The following is a 23118-nucleotide window of genomic DNA, read 5'->3' on the forward strand; positions in this document are numbered from 1 at the left end:
CCAAGAGTCCAAGTTTTTGAAATACAATTGTGGCGCAGTTAAGAGATGTGTGCAGCCCTCGATATTACTAATTATATAACCCACTAAGTGTTGGCAGCTATGATTTTTTAAGCTACAAATAACCATATGACCAACTAAGTTTCATTCAACTCAAAGCAGTTCGGCTGACTCATCAAGTAACAGTGGCGTACCGAGCCGCGGGAGTGGGGGGGCCAAGCTGCCACCCCACAGGCTCTTTTTAGAGCCTGACCGGGACTTTCGTCAGTGGGCCACCCGTCCCGTTCGGCACCTCAATGAGGGTACCCAATGAGAAAGATGTCCCGCTGGCAGGACAATGTGTGCTGAGTAATTCCTGCTCAGCACAGTAATTGTCCTGGCAGCAGGACACCTTACCCTTTCCGAAACCTCTGGCAGGACAATGTCCCAAGGAGCGCAGGGCAGCAGCAGAGGGGCTCTCAAGTTGCTCTGTGTCAACAGAGCATTTCAATGTGAGCCATTAGGCACTGATGGGAGGGAGGGGGGACTATTAGCAGGGACTTTTGTCCCTTTAGAAATGTACACGGCAGGAAGTGATCAGGTGTGAGAAGTTTGCATAATGCTGTATGCTTTATGAAATAATGACTGTAAAGATGTGCTCAGTTGCTTAAATTGTCCACATCCCAGTTTCACCATTTAACCAAAGTGTGTGATCCTGGGCAGACCATGTAATCACTGTGTCTTATCTGCAGCTCTGTAAGTGATTCACTTCAAAGCTTATGTGTTAATATATGATGCTATTTTTTTTTTAAAAAAGCCTTACTTGCTCCATATATGACAGTGCATTTTCGGTATTTTGCCTCACAAAATTATTTGCCTCTTGGCTTACTTATGACAACTTATTCTAAAGTCACTTCCATGGTGCCTCCAAGTATCAAAGACTGATGATGCTCCTTGCGATTTGCTTTCTGTGAAGTAATTTCTGTTGGTGCAATCCATAAGCAAATCAGGAGATGTGCATGTATTTTGCCCCAGAGCGCCTGGATAGAGCTCTGAAAGATGAGTTCCCTGCATCTGTAATGATTCTGACGTTTTTATTGTGTTAAGACGTTTTTATTGTGTTAAAATGCGATATGATGAGACAACCTGGAATTGCGTGCACTCCATTTGAGAGGGGAAAGTAGCGAGTTTTAAGAGGGGAAAGTAGCGAGTTTTGAGAGGGGAAAGTGGCAGGTTTCACCGTGGCTGTATGGAACTCGGGCGTTATGCAACATTTGGTATCCCATTCCGAGGCTCAAAACTTACCGAAGCTCGCAACTCTCCTACTTTGGTCTGTGATCTACGAAGACAGCCGAAGACAGGGGATACCGGATCGGTATGGGATACCAAATATTACAGAACATCTTAGATGTCTCTCAGCTTTTTGGCGCGTGGTACTGGGTGTCATGTACGGGAGAGAAGCCCCGGGGGGCCTAATGTAAGAGGGTCCCTGTGGGGTACAGGGCGTATAGCTTGTAACATAGCACCACACAGGTGGGTAAGGAAGGGGCGGATCCACGGTACTGGCCTGCGGTCTGGAGGGGGCCAGTGCGTGGTGCCCGGCCGTGCTGGTGATGTGGTGGGCATCAGGGGACTGGGGGAGTGGTTGTGAGGGGCCGGCCAGGCGGCGTGAGGTGGGCGGGTGATGGGCTGGGCAGGGCGTGCGCCTCTCGGTGCTCTGAGGGCAGCGCGGGGCCCCGCTTCAGACCCGGAGCTGCAGCCATGGCAGAGAGTTCAGAGAAAGTGCCCATCGCTCTGGCGGGGCCCGAGGACGTGGAGCAGTGCCTGCCGCCCGTGAGTACCGCCACCTTGGGCTCTGCATGCCAGGCTCAGCAGAACAGTGACTCCCAAAGACACAGGGAGAGGCGACGGGTGTGGCGAGCTTGCTGCTTGCCCGCCCGCAGCCCCGCTGGGCATTTTATGGCGTCCCTCCACCTGGGGCTAAGCCCCGGGGGGAAATGCGCAGTCTGTTGTTCGTGGCAAATTATGGGATGTTTTGTGCATGGAATTCTGCACCCCCAAACCTTATTCCCTCAGCAGCCCTGCTACTAGGGTAGAATATATCCAGAAAACTCGTTGCCCCCCAAGAAAGCACTTGCCCACCTGGGTCTCCTTTCACAAAGCACCGATGTAGGTTGCTTCAATTCATTTAGGATTGTCCATTGTGTTCACACGAGTGGGCCCGGGGGGCAATGCCAGCAGCATGCCTTGCCTTGGGAACAGTGGCCGCAAGGGCACGCTCTGAGCACGGGTCCCCTTTTGCTGGAATATTCCAGAAGAAGGTCATTTTGGGGGTGTAGTTACTGTGGCGGACACTTGAACTGAGATTTGGGGAATGCACAATGGAAACCTTGTGCGGTGGGACTGGGTTGTGCAGGAAAGTAAACATGGATAAAGGCATTCGCCAATAGGAATGCAGGGTTTCATCCACACATGTTGTTAAAATACACCGGTGTTTGTCAGGGAGTGCACTATCAGGTAATGCGCAGAGGGGTACCTGAAGTGTACCCCTTTGACCCACAAGCCAGAGATCCCGCGCTCCTCCTCCCCTACTTTAGCATTGTAGGTCGTGTTTTGTGAGCGAATGTGCAGGTGAAAAGGTGCCTGTGTGGCTTGTGGCTGCAACCCGAGAGGGGATCAGGTGAGGCTTGTCCAGACATAGCAAATATTCAGAACCCTGGGGGCCAGGGGCAAGAGGTCACTTTGCGTAAGTAACACACAAACACACTTTCAAACAATGTAGAAGTGCCACAGTCCACTGCGTTAAAGGGCTCGCGAGTGTCACCCTGTGATTGTGTAAAGTGCTGCTAATGTCCAACTTAATGTCGGTCCAGAAGTGCCGACGCAGTCCACTGAAAAAGATCTCAGTGTTTACAACCGATAGCATCCATATATACTATATACCTTTACTGAGTTGTGCTAGTACTGCCCCAATTAACCTATATAAATTAATCCGATTCGAATGGTGCCCCAATTGTTGAGCATGTTGTACAACTGTGCTTCATATAGAATGCTTAAACATAAGCAATAATGGTTTCCTCTCTTTTCAAGAGGAGGAGGTGTGCAAAGTGCCTCGGTAAGTATGCCACTTCCAGCGAGGAGTCTGTGTAGTCGCATTGATATGATAGGTTATTTATAATGCGCTTAATCGCCAGCCGTTACTAAGTGCGGACACGGGGATCGAACCCGTGTTGCTCCGTGTCGTCTTGCTTTCAAGGCGAGCACGTTGTGCTATCCTCCCGAGATTGGATGTATGAAACGTATTCTGTGGTAAATTGAAATGATGAGCTCTTGTGGGTATGTGCCATCCAATCTTTATTCCGTTCTGGTGCAGAGGGCTGGCAATGCGCCATGCCAGGTCTCTTGAGAAGTGCTGTATTGGTCAATTGAACGAACGACAGCTCTGCCACACGGTGCCAATACTGCCATATACCACTAAGTACAATCGTGTCGATGAGTTTTTGCTACGACAAATTAAATGTGCGCATTTATGTGGAGAAATGGTGCCAGTGAGTAAGTCAGGTTTGCTCAGGCGTTTAGTTACTGTCCCGCTGAATATGTGTCAGTTGAGAAACTTCGCATGAACGGATGTTTTGCCCAAGTACTTTAGGTGCCAGTGTTCATCGGGTACATGCCCGCGTGTGTGGTTCATATGAATGTCCACATCCTGGGGTTCGCGTGAGCATAGGGGTAAGCCTCGTTAACCAGTGGGAGTCTTGGGGGGGGGGGGGGGGGGCACTGCGACACCCCGTGAGTGGGCGTCCTGTGGTGAGTGACGGCTGTTCCCTCTGCTCTTTGTTTCAGGCCTACACCGCGGGCTCTCTGAAGGGCCCTGGCGGCGGCAGCGGAGGGCGACTGCTGAAGATCGGGGCCATCGCGCTCATCTCCGGGGCCGTGCTGCTGCTCTTCGGGGCCGTGGGAGCCTTCTACTTCTGGAAAGCCAACGACAAGCACGTAGGTGACAGGTGGGGCGCTAGCTCGGTGGGCAGAGCGCTCGCCGCCGAGGTCTGTGCGCAATAACCCGCAGGGAAGGCGGGGGGAGGGGGGATGGTCTCCTCGGCTGCGCCAGGCCCGAGAGGTGCTATTTTCCAAACGGGGGCTTGTGTGCTCTGAGCACAGAGGGTCCTTTCAAGGCTCAGACGCAGAGAGGTTTATTCAAGCCCTTTACTGGCCGCTGTGTGTGTGTGAGAGAGCAGAGACGCGCATGTCTGGCCGTATTTGGTATCCTGTGGAAATTCTTTCAACTCAAAATTGCGCATTATCGAGCATGGGCGTAATTTCAGGGGGGGGGGGGGGCAGGGGTGTTTGTCCCCTCCAACTTTCATGGCACACCGTTTTGTCCCCATTGATTTGGCTTTGACACCTTTTCTTCAGATGTCATGCCCCCCCCCTCCCAACATTTTCAGCAAAGTTGCTCCATTGCTTCAGAGAAGGGCACATCCACCCAAAGAAAAGTTTGGGCTGCAGCTCAGCGTTTTTAGGTCCAAGTGAGAAACATGCTCCAGTGCCCCTTTGACGCGCACGCGACGTGACGCACACACAAAGGACGTTTGTGTTTCCCACACGAGCGAATGTCCGCGCCATAGCATGGCAACGCACCGAGCCAACGGGGATCAGCACCTGGACGTGGTTTTCTAACACTTCGGAAACGTCTCTTTATTTTTAGTCTTTTATTATATTCGATGAGTCAGAGGGGTATTGCTATCCTTTCAATTTGAGCTCGGCAAGCAAGTGTGCTCCAAGCTTGCTGCGCGTGATATTTGGAGCCGATTTAGGACTTTTTCAATCTAAATGAGTATGTTAAAATGGGTGCTCAATGGGAATGGCAAACTGGGAGCTTGCTGGGATTGTCCAACTGCGAACCGACTGAGAAAGTCAAGCTTATTAGGAGTGATCCGGCTGGACACGTCAAGGGCTCATCCCAGACATGGGGCCAGCCTGCCCTGTGGCATTGCCCACTTAGCTGCAGTCCATCTGTCCCAGGTCACTCAACTGAGTACAATTACATTTGCATGTAGTAACACCTCTCACTACAGCATAAAGCACTGCCTGTGAACACAAATTAGTATTGCCGGGAGTGTCACGCTTACTTGGAATGTAAAACTGGTTGCTTTCTGGGAGTGTCTTACTCGTGGCTTATTGCACCCCCGCCGTCCTCCCACCCTCCCACTGTGCACGTCTATTGCGCAATGGGAGTTGCAAAATAGATTTGTTTTCCCGCTATGTACCCGCCCATTTCTCTGTACCTCCAGGAGATACACCCGGAACCCACGCCCTTTCCACCCCTCCCTCCATCAAATCCAGTTGTCATCCTGCCACTTCCACCTTGCCTCCATCATCCACTCCAACTCCACCCTGGGGGTGACGAGAAGTGCAGGTGACTCAAGAGTGTGGCTCTTAAGTGCAAAGAGAAGGGACTGTAGGGTTATAGATACAGACCCTTTAGTGCTGAGGGAGCCCGGAGGCAGTGTGAGGGCAACTGCACATGCAGGAGCCTGGGCCTGAGTTCAGGGGTGGCCCGGTGACCAGTGCGAGGAGCAGTCAGGGACATTAGCAGGGGAGAAGAAGAGAGAAAGAGGAAGCAAAGAGGAAGGTCTTGAGTTGCATCAGTTCAGCAGTCTCACTCCTCCATCAGTGCAAAGTAAATAGATTAAATTAGCCATTTCTGTTTCATTAGTGTCAGAAAAAAGTGGAGAATCTAACTTCCATATTAAGGGACCCTATTCACCTGGATTCCGGTGGCTGACAACACATCTGAATTCTTCTCAGGAGGATTACTCCTCTGCAACAACTTCACAACTCAACTAGTGTAATCTGTAGAGACAAGAACATTACAATCGGTGGAAATTCCAAAGAGCAGATAGGTAGCAGAGTTAACTAATGTGTCAAATCAGGCAACTGTCTTACCTACAGCTAGCAGTTAATAGGCGTCCTTTCTTGGAGGTATAGCTTAAAGAGATACACTCGGCTCGTCTCTACATTAAAATAAAGTTCAGTGTAAGTATTGTGCCCCACTAGGTCATCAAGTGTTCAAAACAACTGGTAAACAAATGGACAAAACTAAGACCCATCGTAGCGGGCACAGAGAGCATATTTGACCGTCTAGCTATCTACCCGGACAGGGTGTTACAGCCCATTGTCCAGGCTACTTCCACCGACCTCAGAGATACTTCTGATTTCAACAAGTGCATGAAAACACTAGGGACATTGCCAGAAGATTGCATTTTAGTCTCCTTTGACGTACAAAGTCTACACACCTCCATCCCACACTAGCAGGCGTTAGATGCTCTTGAGTGGGCCTTACTGAGAGAAAAGAAAGGAGTTACTGAATTATTGTACCATCCATTTTGCATTCCTTCCCCACCAATTCTTTATCGAACATGCTAAAATGGATTTAATGGTAACCCACATGGTGGACAATGCCTTAGCCTGGTTGGCTCCGCTGGTGACCCCCAATAGTCCTATCCTGGATGACTATGCAACCTTTGTGACCACTATGAAAGGTATGTTTTACCATCTTGAAACAGTAGATACCGCTCAGGAAACCTTACTGGACTTCTCCCAAGGACCACTAGATACCCTGAGTTATGTTATAAAACAATTCACACATGAAACTGGTTGGCCAGAAGAGACACGGCTTACACTTTCATAGAGGTCTCTCTGAAGAGCTGAAGAATGAAATGGCACAAGTTGCGCGTCCAGCCAACTTTGCCGATTTAGTGAGCCTAGTCCTGCAACTGGACTACAGGTTACAGGAACGAAAGTAAGAGCGGAATAAAAGCTGCACTAGTAGACCTACGCTCGAGACCACTCTGATGATGCCTGCAGCAAATACAGACTAACCAGAACCCATGAAGGTAAGCAGTTCTTGAGGACTGCTCTCTGATGAAGAAAAGCAATGACAGAAGGTGCATGGCCTCTGTATATGCTTTGGAGCAAAAAGGTACGTTGTAAAGGAGTGCCCTGTGGAATCAGGATGTCATCATAGAAATGCCTCCTCCTGTTCCTGAATGGGACGTTGGCTCAGAAGAACATAGAAAGTACCAAGGATCCACCAAAGTCCAAGAAAGACCTTTCAGACTCCAAATTTTTGGTATTAAGAATCCAGATACATCTCTCTGACAAGTCTGCAATAGGCATTCCAGTCTTGGTGGATTTTGGAGCTGCCATCTTGTTTATGGATCTGCAGTGGGCACAGCAACACCACATTCCAGTGGAAGCCAAAGAATGAATACAACTGCTTGCGGACGTGGATGGACGACCCTTAAATTCAGGTCAAGTCAAGGAACAAACTCTAGAATGATTATGGACATCGGTTTGTACTCTGAACACATGCAATTTGACCTGATAAGAACAGTCCATTACCCAGTTATTTTAGTAAGCCCATGGCTAAAACGGCACAATCCGTACATTAACTGGAAGGCTGGTTTGCTTTCCCTCGACGCAAAATATTGTGTAAAAGACTGCCTACATGCTTTTTCCTACCCAGAAGACAAGTCATCCAAGGACCTGAAAGGACTGAGCCCGGCTATTGTCAATACCCTTCCAACACAATATATCGAATTTGAAGATGTCTTTAAGGAAGAGCAAGAAGCCGTACTACCTCCACATTGGTCAGAGGATTGTCCAATAGAATTTCTACCCAGTACTACCATTCCACTCGGCAGAATGTATGTGCTTTCAAAACCTGAGAAAGAACTACTGCGTACCAACCCTGACAAGAACCTCAAGAACAGGTTAGTCACTGAATCAAGAGAACCTGGGGGTTCCTCATTGTTCTTTATTCCCAAAAGAGACACTAAACTAGGTAACTAGTGAGGAGACTCACTAAACTATTCCCAAAAGTCAAACTAAACACTGTCTGGACTACAGGGGATTGAACAAGATATCCATCAAGGATAAATATCCCCTGCCGTTGATAAACAACGTTGTAGCAATTGTGAGGGGTGCACCTCTGTTCACGATGTTAGATCTGAGAGGAGCTTACCATCTCATTCTTATCTGGACCGGCAACTGCATTTAGAACACCCTTCAGTCTATACAAATGCCGGGTAATGCCCTTTGCACTTGCAAATGCGCCAGCTGTGTTTCAACATTTTTTGGACAAAGTACTTGCCAATCTCTCATATTGTACCATCATTGTTTATTTAGATGGCATGTTGATATTTCCAAAGTCCATCAAAGAACACACTGCACATGTATTGGAAGTACTCAATCAGTTGTGACTACACCCACTGAAGACTCAATTAGAGAAAAGTCTTCAATGCTCCTTTGGTACCCTACTTAGGTTACATGTTGTCCTCTACTGATATGGCAATGGATCCCCGAAAAGTTGCTGCTGACATGCAATGGCAGTCTCCCGCTTCTGTGAAGCAAGTCCAACAGTTTCTCCAGTTGGCCAACTTCTATAGGAGGTCTATTGACTCTTTTTCCCAACAAATTCAACCAATCACCCTCTTGTTAAAGAAGGGTCTGCGCTTTAAGTGGACTGAAGAAGTGGAGCGTGCCTTTCAGGAGTTGAAGAGGACATTCACGCCATACTGGGTCAACCAGACACCAAGAAGCCCCTTGTCATTGAAGCAGATGCCTCCAACACAGTGAAAGGGGCTGTCCTTCAATCTGATGACCAAGAACATTCAATTGCTTACCTCTCCCGAACCTTACCCAGCAGTGAGAGGACTTATTCTGTCATTGAAAGAGAGATACTCGCTTTAAAACAGGGCTGCCAAAATGGAGGCACTTGCTTCTTGGTGCAAAGCACACAGTTGAATTCAGGACTGATCACAGAAATCTCCAGAGTCTACAACATGTTGAATGTCATAATAGCTGTCAGATGGTTATATTTATTTTCGCAAATGGATTCTTTTTCTTGACCTATATTCCCAGTACGAACAATATCATCACTGATGCTCTGTCAAGGAAAGACAAGATAGATCACAGCGTAACCTCACCCACAAACCCTTTTTTTACCTAGTAAGAGATTTGTGTTCCCATTACAACCCTTTTGGTGGCACATCCTTCAGGTAACTAAAGATGGCTCTTTGGACCACTTCTTTCGGTCTAAATACAGCAACAACCTGTGAAGAACATCAAGTTACATGTTCAAGGATAAATGCCTGTTTATTCTGACTGTGTCATTACAAGAAAGGGCACGACCTCTTTGTTTTGATCAGCCCTCTGCCAGACATTGCGGAGTGCAATCCGCCACCACATTGTTTTCCCGATATTTCTGATGGCGCACCTGGCAGAGGGACATGAGAGCACATGTATCCTCTTGTTCAATCTGTGAACAAAGCAAGTCTCATTCCAGACTGCCAATGGGGAAGGTGCTGCCTCTCCCACTACTCTCTAGACCTTGGGAAGCCATCTCCATGGACTTGGCCGTGGAACTTCAGCTGTCCCTCAACCAGAAAACTATAATGATGACAATAGACTGCTTCACCAATCTCGCCCATTTTGTTCCCTTGCCTAATGTACCCATTGCCCCTGAAATGACTTGTGTGTTGATTCGAGACATAGTCCATCTACATGGATTGCCTAAGCCAGATCAGTGACCACAGTTCATCTCAAGATTTTAGACACACTTGTGTAAGGCATTGTACATAGACCAAGACATGTATTCAGGGCACCATCCACAAATGAATGGACAAAGAGCGTAGTAACCAAAACCTGGAGCAATACTTCCACTGTTCTTCCACCACCTTTGCAGACAATTGGTCGCAATTGCTGCCCTAGTTGAATTTTCCTATTTTAACTCTTTGCAATAAGCCCTCAAGACTTCCTAAATTTTTGTCACAGATGGGAGACACCCAGAATTTTCCCCTGGATTCTTTCCCGGAGTCACAGGTCCCGGCCTCTGATGCATAGATCGCCGAGCTACAGAATGGGCATACATTTTTAGAGCATCTCTGAACAACCCAGGATAGGATGAAGAAATAAACAGACAGTCGCAGGGATTCAGATCCCGCTTTTTCAGTAGGAGACTAAGAATGGCTGGTCAAGAAATACCTACCTTGACATTTGGTTCCCTTGAAATTGGCCCGTCATTTTTATGGGCCATTTTGCATCATCCAACAGATAAATCCAGTGACCCTTAGAGTCCAGTTACTTGCCTTCTGGTCCAGAATACATCCAGTGTTCCATTCTTCCCTCCTCCGCTCCTGGAAGCCCAATCGGTTCCAACGTCACCGGCATTCCCGTCCTTCGATGATGGTAGTGTATGGAGTGCCTGAATTCAAGGTGTCCAGTATTTGTGATTGCAGATACTACAAAGGTATTTTGTGCAAAACAAAAAAAGTGATAGCTGGAAGGTTTTGAATTAATCATAACCTCAATGAACGCTATGGGCCACTCCCCCCCCCCGCCAGAGCATTGTTCTTCACCTGCCAAGCCATTACAGAAAGGGAAAGACCATATACAAATCAGGCTCGGTCCCACCCCAAAAAGGGCAGTTCAGCCCTAACTGTTTTTACTTGAAAAAATTGCATACATTGCATGAACCTTAAAACAGTTCAATGTCTGCTGGAGAAGTCTATGGATTTAGCTAACCACTGTGTCGTTCTGTCTTCGGTAGACTGTCACCCCAAAATAAACATCAGTTAGAAAAGCATTGATTGACCAAATGGGACCAAATTGAGGACACTATACACATGTTTTCTTATGTTGCCCTTCTAAAGTACGAGTCCCTATCAGCACTGGTCATTTAGGAGAATGAACTAAGGACATTTTTTAATTCAGGTTAATGATGGCCATCTCCAGACTCAACCAGTTTTCCTAGTGCCGAATTGCCTTTTCCAAATATGCTTTCTAGGTTCCATGTACCTACTTTTAGTATGTGTTTATTGATGATGATTTTATGTAGGCTGAGCCAGTTAATTTTTCCAACTAAAAAACATCAGCAATATAGCGTTTCATTTTAGAAAAAAGAATGTTGAATACTCCATATTAAAAATTGTTATTAATAATGAGTTAAACATCTACCTGGCCCCTCTGGCCCGTTTGATCTCAACCTTCTCTCCCAACCTCCATTGTTATTCGGATGGCACGCAGCTCTCCTTCAAGCTTTCCCCTCTTATTCCTGGCTGCCTGTCTGCTCTTCAGGCATGGTACACTGCTAACGATCTCTGCCTTAATTCCAGTAAGACAGAGATCCTTCTCATTTGGACCACTGCTCCCTCTTTCTCTCCCACACTCTGGCCGCCCTCCATGGGGCCCCTCCCCTCCCCTCCTGTGAGGAAAAAACCTTGGTGTCATCTTCGACTCCGCTCTCTCCTTCTCTCCTCATATGCCAAGAAGTCCCACTTTGAGCTGCACCTCTTCAGAGGCATTCTCCCTTTCCTCACCTTCCCCCAGAAGCTCAACATCTGCAGAGCCCTGGTTCTCTCTAGGCTTGCCTCCTGCAATCTGCCTAACTCCTCCCTTCACCCCATCAACTAATCCAGAACAGGACTGCAGCCTTATCCTTGGCCTCAAGCCCAGGGACTGCATCTCTCCAGCCCTAAAATCTCTCCACTGGCTCCCGTTTGCTGTGAGGATCAAGTTCAAGGCTCTCTGCATCACCCACAAGGATTTCTGGGGCTTGGGACGCTGGTACATCCAACTGTATCTCCTAAATAACTCCCTGCTACAACCTTTTATTCTTCTAGCTCTTTCTGCAGATCATACGCTTTTCTAATCAGAGAGTGGGGGGTAGATCTCTCTCCTCCGCAGGTGCCTCCCTCTAGAATGGCCTCTCCGCCCCTCTCAGACTTGAGCTGTATCTCCTTAAGTTCCGGAAGCTTCTCAAGACGTTCCTTTTCTCTTCTTCCTTCCCTCTCCCCTGCTAATGTCCCTGTCTACCTCTCGACTGGCTGTCTGGTTCCTTCAGATTCCTACAGGGCCTCAGGCCCCCCTAGTCCAGTCTACCCCTGCATGTGGTCTCCCCCGACCCACCCATCCTGCACTTGACCTTGGGCTCCTGCCCCTGCACTAGCCTGGCTGTGCCTCCACCCCTGTAGCTCTCCAACCCCTTACCTCACACTTAGCTTGTGGACCTTCCTTCACCTGCATTCTCTGCTTTCCCCTGCTCTGTCCACTTGGCCTCCCTTGGCACTCACTCTTTCTCATGGCCCCTCCGCCCTGACTGGCACTCCCCCTCCCCACTCTCCTCTCCCCTGCACTTCTCATTTTTGCACTTGCACAATCCAAATTTCACAAGGCCTAGTAGGACCGTTTGTTTTGTCCTGCCTCTTGTCTGGTTGCGCCTCGAAGCACATTATAAATACCCAATAAATAAATAAATTAAATAAATAGAACAATACTGGGCTTGGTTGGGGCCGAGATTGCTTACTGTATTCAGCTGAAGTGATCTAACATTGCAGTTCAATACTACATTTGGTGGAGGAATGAAAGACCGGACTGCTGTAGAACTCCTGCTGTGGTAGAGGGTGGAGTGCATGGACTGCCCCCCACCTGAAATGTCTGATGCCACACAGGCGAAAGCACAGAACAGTTACCAGTGGCTGCGACTGAAGGGGAGCCATCCCTGTCTAGGGGCCATTGCTAAAGGGCTGAAATAAAACAAATGGAAATATGAGTAAAAGGAGAGCATCCATGATCAGCCTTGAACCCAGCACTCTTGTCTGCTTGCGTCCCCATGCAACCATTCTAACTGCAAGCCTACCAATGCTCTGGCTATACGCTGCACCTGAGTGATTATGTGCCTGAGAATGGTGTGCAGGTGTAACTTATGGATAGAGCATGCATATCCAGGAACCTCAACCCCTGTTAAACGACAAGGAGACACCCAGTGGCAAAATGATAGACAGCTCCGTGGGCAGCTGTACCTGCCGCATGCCTGGGTGATGTTGAAGCCAAAGTAGTGTCAATGTGTATCGGAGAAACTACCAATTGTTGCTCTCAAGTAAAGTAGAGCAAACCTTCCTCAGAAGCAACAGAACACTCTACAACAAGGAAATACTGCAATATGGAGACAATTAGAAAGATAGAATAGTATGGTGCATTTGTGGTTACTCCCAGCATGGGTGCTACATGGTTTCCCAATAAGCCTGGCACCGGGAGACCACTATGGTCATTCATTATGTTATTTTACAGATGGAGAGATTATACAATGGGTTACAGGCAACGGATACATATTAGAGAGGGAAACGTGGGAACTCTCTGAGTTTAGCCATTTTCTACTGTATCCCCTCCTTTCTGGAAGAGGGAAAACCTCCTGTACTAGAGCAGCTCTGTTACTTTGCGGGTCTTGTACTCTTCTGCACCCCAGTTGAGTCAGGGTATCCCCAGTGCTTCAAGTGGGCCGGGTCAGAGCCCTGGCAGGCTCTGAATATTGTGTCGGAGACGGGGCTCTCCCTAACGTCCCCTGCTAACCCCAGCCCACCAGGCTCATAGAAGCCCAGATTTATTTTCTAAAGCCTGAAGCTCTCGCGTGCAAGCAAGAGCTTCAGGCATTAGAAAAAATGAAGTTTTCGTGTGTAAGCGAGAACTTCGGGCTTTGCAAAAAAAAAAGCCTTGCCCTTTCATTGTGTCACGCAGCATGGACCCCCCATACCAGACGCCCCTTTCATTAGAGATGCAGGGATCATTACCCTTGCACCTTAAGTAGGAGGGTGTTGATCCCTGCATCTCTAGTGAAAAGGGTGCCTGGCAGGGGGTTAGTGCCGCAGTTAAAAGAGGCAACAATTACCTTACCTGACTGTAGCCTGTCATGCCACGACCCTGGTCCTTTTACAAAATCGAGCCGGGGCTCTTACGGGGGATTCGCCTAACAGGCAGCATTCAGGTGAGGTAAGTGTTGCTTCTTAATTGCGGCATTGACCCCCCCTGCCAGGCCACGCTCCCTAAGAGCTCTGGCTCAAGTTTGAAGGCCACTTAAAGCACTGGGTATTCCTATAACTGACCTAATCGGCGGATCTCCTCTTTGCAGCTCATCCTTGTGAACTTCGACTCCGTTCATGGTGTGCAGTTCCTATGGCACGGTCTGGTCTAGCCCATGGCAAGGATTGACATCAGTTTTGGGTTTACAGCACAAAAACCCAGAATCGCTTAAAAGTGGAAAAGGTTGCTTTAATGTGACAGGCCAAAGCACACAAATAAACGCTAACCTGGCCCCTGGCCTTACAGACTAAATTAACTGCTTTAACATTTCGCCAAACATTAAATAAATAATGAACTCTTAAAGCCCCCAACAATTGAATGAATAACCCCAATTTCCTCCCTACCTATCTCCAGGTCCTTACCATCCCCTAACCATCTTCTCCAGCCTTCGTCCTCGCTTTCTGCCACCCTCTCCCCAGGGCCATACCCCTCCATCTTCCAGACCTGCTCCCCTTTCTGCACTCCCGGGGTAGCCCATTTGTGCAAACAGCACCACCCCCATCCCTACCCGCGCTATCCCCCCCATTGCTTGCCTCCCCCCTCATCCAAAGGGGCCATGCCCCCCGCCAACTACTTCTTGCACCCCCACAACTCCCCTCAACACCAATCTCCTCCTACCTCAGACCCGCAGCCAGGCCGACCTGTCACATCAGCAACAAAACCTCTTAACATTCCTCCAAACTAACGCCCCGACCTGTCACACCAAAACTACCAACAACCCCCTTTACCTTATGCCCTAAACACACACTAACAAACTGATAAAATCCAAAACCTGGGGGAAAATTAAAAAACCGACTTCCCACTCACAAATCAACCACCCCTACCTCACCCCAATGGACCTCACCAAAAAAATGGGGAGGAGGGTAAGGACAAAGACTCGCCCTCAACAGTCGCCTGCTCTCGAACCTTCCCTGCCCCTTAAATACCCCCCCCAGCGGCGTGCTATGCGCAGGCCAGCTCGCTGGCCTGTGCAGCGCCCAAAACCACCCCGGGGGGAAACGCTGCCCCTCCACCTTCCAGACCTGCTCCCCTCTCTGCACCCCCGGGGTAGCCCATTCGTGCAAACAGCACCACCCCCATCCTTACCCGCACTATCCCCCCCATTGCTTGCCTCCCCCCTCATCCAAAGGTGCCATGCCCCCGCCACCAGAAAAAACCCTCCCCTGAGGTGTTCTTTTCTGCCCCACAACTGAGTTGCTCAACACTTCCAACTCTTCACCATATCCTCCACCAACAACCTTAAATCCAGAAGATAGTAGCTATTACCGTAAAGCGACAAATTAACTCCATCTTCCCTAAAAACCTCAAAGTTCTCATATATAATCTCCTTGTGCTCAAGAACTCGCACCGCTGCCAGGCCACAAAACTTTATCATCTCCCTGTTTATCTTCTTTCTTGTACGCTCTACCGCACCTTCGCTCAGTGCACCCCTCCACACTCTCCTCGGTAACTACTTAGTCCATACCAAACTTACCTTAGGCCAAATTTCCCTAAGCCATGCCAGGTCCCTCTTCATTTTCTTCAACAAAGCTACTCCCGTATCCCACACTAGATCATTCTCCCCAGCATGTATTATTAACCCGTCCGGGGCATCAAAACGCTCCTTCATCCCCGCTAGCATGGGCAGCAGTTGATCCCAGCGCAGCCCCCCAAGACCCGACCACCTCACAATCCCCATTCCATAGCTGCAGCCCAATTGCATGCCAAAAACCCTCTTTTCTGCCTCTTTGCCCACCCACTTCACAATCGAGTGCCCGACCATCCAAATCTGCCGAATCTGCCCCGGCCTCCTCGCCGTCTCTGAAAAAGAAATCACAGTGTCACTTACGAACCTCCACCCCCACAAAGAGCCCCCCCTCACCACGACCCCGCTGCCCCTTCTCAACTAGACTCTTTCCCCAGCTCCCTGGTATAACCCTTATACTTCGTAGACCTCCACCTACCCAAACTCTTGACCTTATCCTCTGACAGCCCCAAACGGTTACCCTCAGATGCCGCACCCATCCTAAATGAATGCGTACCAAAATCCTCAGGCTTTTCCCCCACCACCCCCAATGCTTTCCTCAGAACCCCCAGCACCTGCGCTGCCGACACCCCTGACCCCTCAGCATGTCTAAAAATCAACCCCGACCTTCCCCCTGATAACTCCTTCCACGCCAATCCTGCACTCACCGGGCAGAGCTCATTACTTCCCCACCCCAGCGACACCTACCAGCCCTTCCCCTTCTGGTCAGTTTTTGACCTTCCAATCCAAATATCTGTTATGGGGGGGCTCATTCACACCAACGCACGCTTGCACAATCTCGCAGGCAATGACACGCGGGAGCCGGGTTAACTGCAACCTACTTTATTCGCAAGCCGGCGGGAACTGCCGGACCCTTTTCCCGTCCCACTCTTTCCCCCGTGACGTCCCATCCGGAACGTCATGTCCTTTGGGCCTTAACGAAGGCCCGCCCACATAACGTTGTGGACGATCTGACATCTCCCCCTTTTTTAACAAATGAGCCGCGCGGCTTTCCTTCTTACCCCATTTCCTCGATGAGTCGCATTGGCTTCATGCGGCTCCTCTGGGGTCGTGGCGCCCGGCTTGGGGTTGATCGTTCCCTGTCGGGAGTTGGGAGGTGTGCCTCGCCTCCTGACTCTTCTCCATCTCCTTGGTACGCTTCGTCTTGTGGTCTGTCTTCATCACTGTCTCTGTCCATTGTCCATTGCCTTCCCTGCGTCGGTCTGACACGCTTCAAGTGTGAGCTGTTCCTGGTCACCACGGAGCAGTCGTCCCTCTGTGCTGTGACCATGGTGCCCCGCTTGTGTGTTATGACGAGGGGGGTGGGTGCAAAGGTGGCTTCCTCCTTGCGGTTTTTGGGTTGCCTGAGCCATACTTCATCTCCTGGCTGCATCACACTTTCCCGAGCTCTTCTCTTCCTGTCCGTGATTTCTTTTGTTTTTGCTTTCCTCGCGGTGTCATTTGCTTTCGCTTCTTGTTCAAGCGGCGTCAGTTCTTGTGGTCTGGGGTCCTCCGGCAGTCTCGTGGTGATCGGCCTCCGGAACATCAGATCAGCTGGGCACACTCCTGTCGTGCTGTGAGGTGTGTGCCTGTACTCCCGGAGTAGCTGGTTAAGGGCCTGCTCGAACGGCTTATTTTGAACATGGGCGATTTGTAGGGTTCTTTTTATGTTGGCCATGAATCTTTTGACCATGCCATTGGCCTGGGGCCATCGGGGTGTTATTCGTCGATGTTGAAATCCCATGTGCTTTGCAAATCTCTGGAAGTCCTGGCTTATGAATGTGGGGCCATTATCTGACTTTATGACTTTGGGGATCCCATATGCAGAGAGCATTCTGTCAAGTGCCGGGATGACGCTCGATGTGGCGCTGCTTTCCACTATCTGCACATCCGGATATCTTGAATGTTCATCTATGAGTACGACCACGTGAGTTCCGTTGCTCAGTGGACCAAATAGGTCTACCGCTAGCTCCTCCCATACTTTGTTCGGTAGCTGTGACGACTGTAAGGGGTTGGGATGAGGCGGTGGCGCCACTTGTGCACAGATGTGGCAGTGCCCTACGATGGTATCAACCAGGTGGTCAAGGTGTGGGAACCAGGCTTTCTGGTGAAGGAGGCGCTTCGTGGCGATTACTCCTCTATATCCTTCATGGGCTAGGTGCACTATCCTTTCTCGGAGAGTTCTCGGGATGACTACCTTGCAGCCCTTTAGGATCACATTGTCTTCTACTACCGTTAGTTCCTCCTTTACCTGGTCCAATGACTTGACGTCCTCGCGTGTCGTCTCTGATTCTCCTCTTGCCTGTTGTCTCATGAGGGTTGACTTGTCTGTCACCAGGCAGTGTCTCGCAATTCAAAGTGCTGGGTCTATCTCCGACTGTGCCAACAGTTCAGCCCATCCCACGGGCAGCGGTTGCAGGTGGTGAATTATGTAATTTATGTATGCGTCCGCTATGGATGGTCGGGATGTGGTGGAGGGCAGAGGGTGCCTAGAGAGATCATCTGCGGGGTTTTCCTCTTTCCCCGGGCGGTGAATTATTTGGAATCTGTAATCCTGCAGTCATAGGCCCCACCTGGCGATCCTTGGTGGCATCCTAGCCTTTGGGCTCCCATAGATGGTGAGTAGCGCCTGATGGTCGGTGATGACAGTGAACTCCTTGCCAAACAGAAAGAGATGAAAGTACTCACACGCCCAGACTACCGCCAGGCTTTCTTTTTCTGCTTGTGAGTATGCCTGCTCTGTCCTGGTCAGGCTCCGGCTGGCGTATGCCACCACGTGGGTGACGTGCGGTTCTCCGGGGTCTCTTTGTGTGAGAATGGCGCCGAGTCCCACGGGGCTGGCGTCTACGATCAGTTCGGTGGTACGGTTGGCATCAAAGTATGCCATGTCCTCTGCTTGTGATATGGCTTTCCTTATGGCTTCAAATGCATCTTGGCACTCCTTCGACCATATAAATGGCGTGTCCTTGCAAGTGAGCAAGCGTAAAGGGTTGCTGACGGTGGCATAGTCTTTCAGATATCTGGAGCAGTAGCTGGCTAGGCCAAGAAACGATCTCAGGTCCGTGGTGTTAATTGGGGGCGTGGCCGAGTTGAGAGCTTCCACTTTCTCTGGATCGGGTCTCATGCCCTTGTCCGAGAAGACGTGTCCGAAAAATCGCAGCAATCCTTTCGAGAATTCGCACTTCGTTTTATTCAATGTTAATCCTGCCTCAGTCAGTGCTTGGCAGACTCTGTGAAGCGCTATATCATGTTCTTCCTGCGATTTTCCGTAGACTAGAACGTCATCCGAATAATTTAGACAGTTAGGGACATGCCTGATTACTTTGTGAATTTCCTCTTGCAATATTTCAGCGGCGGAGGAAATGCCAAAACTGAGTCTTTTGTACTGGAACAAACCGAGATGGGTAACAAATGTAGTAATGTACCGGGATTCAGGCGCGATTTCGATTTGGTGGTAGCCTTTTGTGAGGTCGAGTTTTGAAAAGACCCTTGCACCATGGAGTAAGTGAATCATGTCGGTGATTCGGGGCGCCTGAAGCCTCTATCTTTCGATGGCGGTGTTGGCCCTGCGCATGTCTACACAAAGGCGTATGGATCCCTCAGGTGACTTCTTGGGGAGGGGGACGATGGGGGAGACCCAAGGTGTGGGCCCTGTTGCTGGTTCTATGACATTTAGTTTGATAAGTTTGTCCAGTTCTTCTTCCACCTGCCTTTGAATGTTGAACGGTATCCCTCGGTAGTGTTGGGCTATCGGCTTTACCTGAGGGTTTATGTGCAGGTGCACCTTCCTGTTTCGCAGTTTGCCGAGGCCGGTGAAAATTTTGGGGAATGATTGTTCAATAGTGTCCGGTTTGGCAAAGTACTTGTGCGCCATCAGCTGATATAGGATGTGCACGAGTCCCATGTCTACTGCGGTTCGGAAACTTAGGATGCATCCGCTGTTTGCTTCAGTTTTCAGTATGTATAGTGGAATCTTCGCGGTGTGTTCTTTGTGTGTGCACCAAGCCTTGATCATTCCTTTGCACGGCAGGGGAGTCGTGGACCCGTAGGGGTATATGTCTACTGTGGCTTTCTTGATTTTTGGTTGAGGAACCAGTGATTGGTATGCTCTTTCGCTGATGATGTTGACCGTTGCTCCGGTGTCTATCAGGAATTTTTGTGGGGTATTGTTTACCTGGAGTGTCAGTATAGGGCTATGTTGGGTGGCGGCCGTGTTGTCTTTCAGCGCCCATATGTATCCTTTCCTTCTTTGATCATCCTCAGATGATGGGGTGTCACTACTGGTGGGGGAGCGGGTTTCAACGTATCTTACGAATCTTCTTCTGTGCGAGCGTCTTGTGTCTTCCGATGAGCGCTTGTCTTCACGAGTGTATCTGCTTTTGCGGTCACTGTCCTCTTTTCTGTAGTGTCTCCTTTCGCTGTCACCCATGGGTCTGGGCGGGCTCTGGCGAGCGTAGCGACGTCTGTCTTGGTGTCGATGTTTGTTTGGCGTGTGTGTTGGCGCATTCTTGCACATGGCCCTGTAATGATCCATTCCTCCACATGCAGGGCATTTTTGCCCTATGGCCGGGCATTCCCCTTTGTGCGGGTATTCGTATCCGCATTTGTAGCACGTGGCCTCTAGTGATTTGTTTCCTTGAAGTGGGTGTGAGTATAATTTGTTGACCGATTCAGTGGTTTCATGGGGTTGTTGTATGGATACCTTCCCCAGGCTGTCTAGTTGTGAGTCGACTGCTGCCTCCATGCGAGCTAGGGCTAGGACCTCTCCAAGGGATCTTTGTTTCTGTAGGAGTTGCTTGCGGAATGGTTGTGAGAGGCACCCTGCGATTACTTGTGACCTGAGTGCCTCTTCATTAGAGTATTTGTGAAATTCACAATGCTTCAGCTTGATGCGGAGGCGCATCACAAAGTTGTCTATTGACTCACCCTTTTCTTGCCTGGTTGTGTGGAACATATGGCGTTCATAGTCGACATTAGTATGAGGTGCAAAGTATTCTGAGAGTTTGGCATGTAGTTCTCCGAACGTGACTGTGTCCACATTTAATAGTTCCCCTGCAATGTCTCTTACTGCTGGCCCCACTGCCATGAACAGTGTATTTTTCAGTCTCGCGTCATCTGTTAGCCCTATGGCACCCGTGTAGAACTTAAAGTCCCGGAGCCATATTGCCCATCTGGGTCCAAGGTTTGAGGTATCACAAATTTCAAATGGATTTGGCATGTGCATGACTTGGGATGCACCTCCCGCTGTTTGATTGCTGTCATGGGTTGCATCAATGTCTCCTGCTGCCGCTGGTGCCGCCCCTCCCGATGATGAGTCCGTGGTACTCGTCGTCTCCGACATGTTTGTCGATGTCGTGAGCCTGTGCGGTGGCGTGTCCCCGTGACGTTCGCGCAGCGTGTGCGGGGTGCCTGTTGCTCTGGGTGGATGTTCCTTACTTGATCACCCGTGGTGCAGGATGGCCACGCTTTCCATTTAGTGGATGGGGTGCGGCTTCTTCACCCACTCCAGCTCGCCTGTGGCCCAGCCTTTGTCCCTGGAGGCCCACACCGTGCCACTGCGTGAGGGAGCACACGCTGTTTCCTTCAAGTGCAGCGCCGCCCACGCCGTGTGGGGACAGGCGCTGTGTCTTCCGCCTTGAAAAAGCCCTGACCCTGTGCTTTGTGTGGCTGCTGGTGTCCCTTCTGACGTAAGGGTGTGGGCCCAGTTCCCCCAGTCCCGTTGCCGAGTCCGTTGTCACGCGGGAGGCGGGGCTGCACTCGTGCAGCTTTCCGTGACCGAGGTGCGCCGACGCGCTTGACTGCCCAACAGCAGACCTCGTCACGGAGACAGCGGGGGCTCGTGCCCGCTCGTCGCCAGTGTTATGGGGGGGCTCATTCACACCAACGCACGCTTGCACAATCTCGCAGGCAATGACACGCGGGAGCCGGGTTAACTGCAACCTACTTTATTCGCAAGCCGGCGGGAACTGCCGGACCCTTTTCCCGTCCCGCCCCTTCCCCCGTGGCGTCCCATCCGGAACGTCATGTCCTTTGGGCCTTAACGAAGGCCCGCCCACATAACGTTGTGGACGATCTGACAATATCCACCCCCAAATCCGAAAAATGGACATTTGCCCACTGTAACCCACCCGCACCCCCTTTCGCTCCCACAAGCTCCGACACCCTGAATGCCCCAAAAAACAACCATGTAAAGCAAGCCTGAAACATAACCCCTTCCCAACCCGACCAGCAAATTACTTCCAGGGCCCGGCATAATCTGACCAACAGGGTTGCTGATATTGGTCTTCTGCTATCCTTCACCCCACCTTTTTTCCTTGCCCAGCCCTCTAACATCCTGCACGCCAACTCCCCACCATTAGGTGAAAACCCCCAAAACCATTTGCCGTAGAAGGCTATTCCCGCCAATTTCCCCGCTATGGTGGCCTTCAACCAACCGTTATCCATACACCACAAAAGAAAATTAACCACATCATCCCTTCTGCGCTCCTCAGCATCCTCCCAGCCCTTCCAGCTACAAGCCCCCTTCTATAGAAATTGTCCCCACGCCTTCCTGTACGCTGCCCTAGACGACGGTGCCAGAGAGCCCTCCACTAGCGACAGAGCTCTCAGTTTCCTAGCTTCCACAGCTCCTCCGTGATCCGCTGCCCGATCTGGTCTGCTCCAGGTGCCAATCCACAGAATCTCCGCCATTGAAAACGAGATAATGAATCAGCGGTGCCATTATCTTTACCCGGTACGTGCGTAGCCCTGAACAGCACATTCTATTCAAGGCATCGCAACACAAACTCCCTCAATAACCTCACCACCCTCTGGTCCCTTGCTGACTGCATGTTGACGACATTGACCACGCTCTCATTGTCCACATTGAAATTCACCTTCTTATTTGAGAGCTCCCTGCCCCACAGATCCAATGCCACGAACAATGGAAAGAACTCAAGGAATGCAATACTCCTCCCCTCTTCCAGTCACCTCGACGGCCCCCTCTCTGCACACCATCTACCTTGCCAGAAGACTCCGAAACCACCCGCACCTGCTGCATCCGAAAATATCTGCACCTCCCAGACTACTGGATCCCCTTGTAGCCACATGGACACCCCATTAAACCCTTCCAAGAAACGTAGCCAGATCCTGCAATCCTCCTGCACCGACCCTGAAACCCTCACCCGATGATGTGGGCATTTAGCTCCCGCCATGGCCCTCGATATGTTCCTACAAAAGGTACGCCCCGGGGCCACCACCTTACATGCGAAATTCAAATGCCCTACCAACTGCTGTATCTCAAGCAAAGTCACCTTACGCGCCACCACCACCTTCTCCAGCAAACCCACCAAACGACTCACCTTGTCGTGCGGCAAGTGTGATGTCATTGTCCTGGAATCCAGCTCAATCCCCAAAAATGTCAAAACCACCGCCGGCCCTTCTGTTTTATCCTCGGCCAAAGGCACCCCCAGCACCTGCATCAATGCCTGAAAAGTCTGAAGCATGTTCCTGCACTCAGAATCATCATCCGGAACGCCGATGAACAAAAAATCGTGTCAGGGGTAAAACCCCCTCTGCACCTGAACTATAAGTAAAAACCCACTGCAAGAATGAACTAAAACGTTCTAACAACGCGCAAGAAATCGCACATCCCATCGGTAAAGCCTTGTCTACATAGTTGCAATCCTCAAATTGCATTCCCAGCAACCAAAAATCCTCTGGGTACACTGACCCAACTTCCT

At 50.1% G+C, this 23118-nt stretch overlaps 1 protein-coding gene across 1 annotated transcript in view; it reads left to right on the top strand.

Annotated features, from left to right (window-relative positions):
- The first annotated feature begins 1669 nt into the window (after positions 1-1669).
- The window catches only part of CNMD (chondromodulin), a 106059-nt gene continuing 84610 nt past the window's right edge, over positions 1670-23118 (top strand). The window contains exons 1-2 of the mRNA XM_069639878.1: positions 1670-1809; positions 3820-3969. Coding sequence (XP_069495979.1) covers positions 1738-1809; positions 3820-3969 — 222 coding nt within the window. The 5' untranslated portion in view covers positions 1670-1737. The remainder of the gene's footprint in view (positions 1810-3819; positions 3970-23118) is intronic.

Source organism: Ambystoma mexicanum, chromosome 7q, assembly GCF_040938575.1.
Source record: "Ambystoma mexicanum isolate Mex_15411 chromosome 7q, UKY_AmexF1_1, whole genome shotgun sequence".
In the NCBI taxonomy this organism is placed as follows: Eukaryota; Metazoa; Chordata; class Amphibia; order Caudata; family Ambystomatidae; genus Ambystoma; species Ambystoma mexicanum.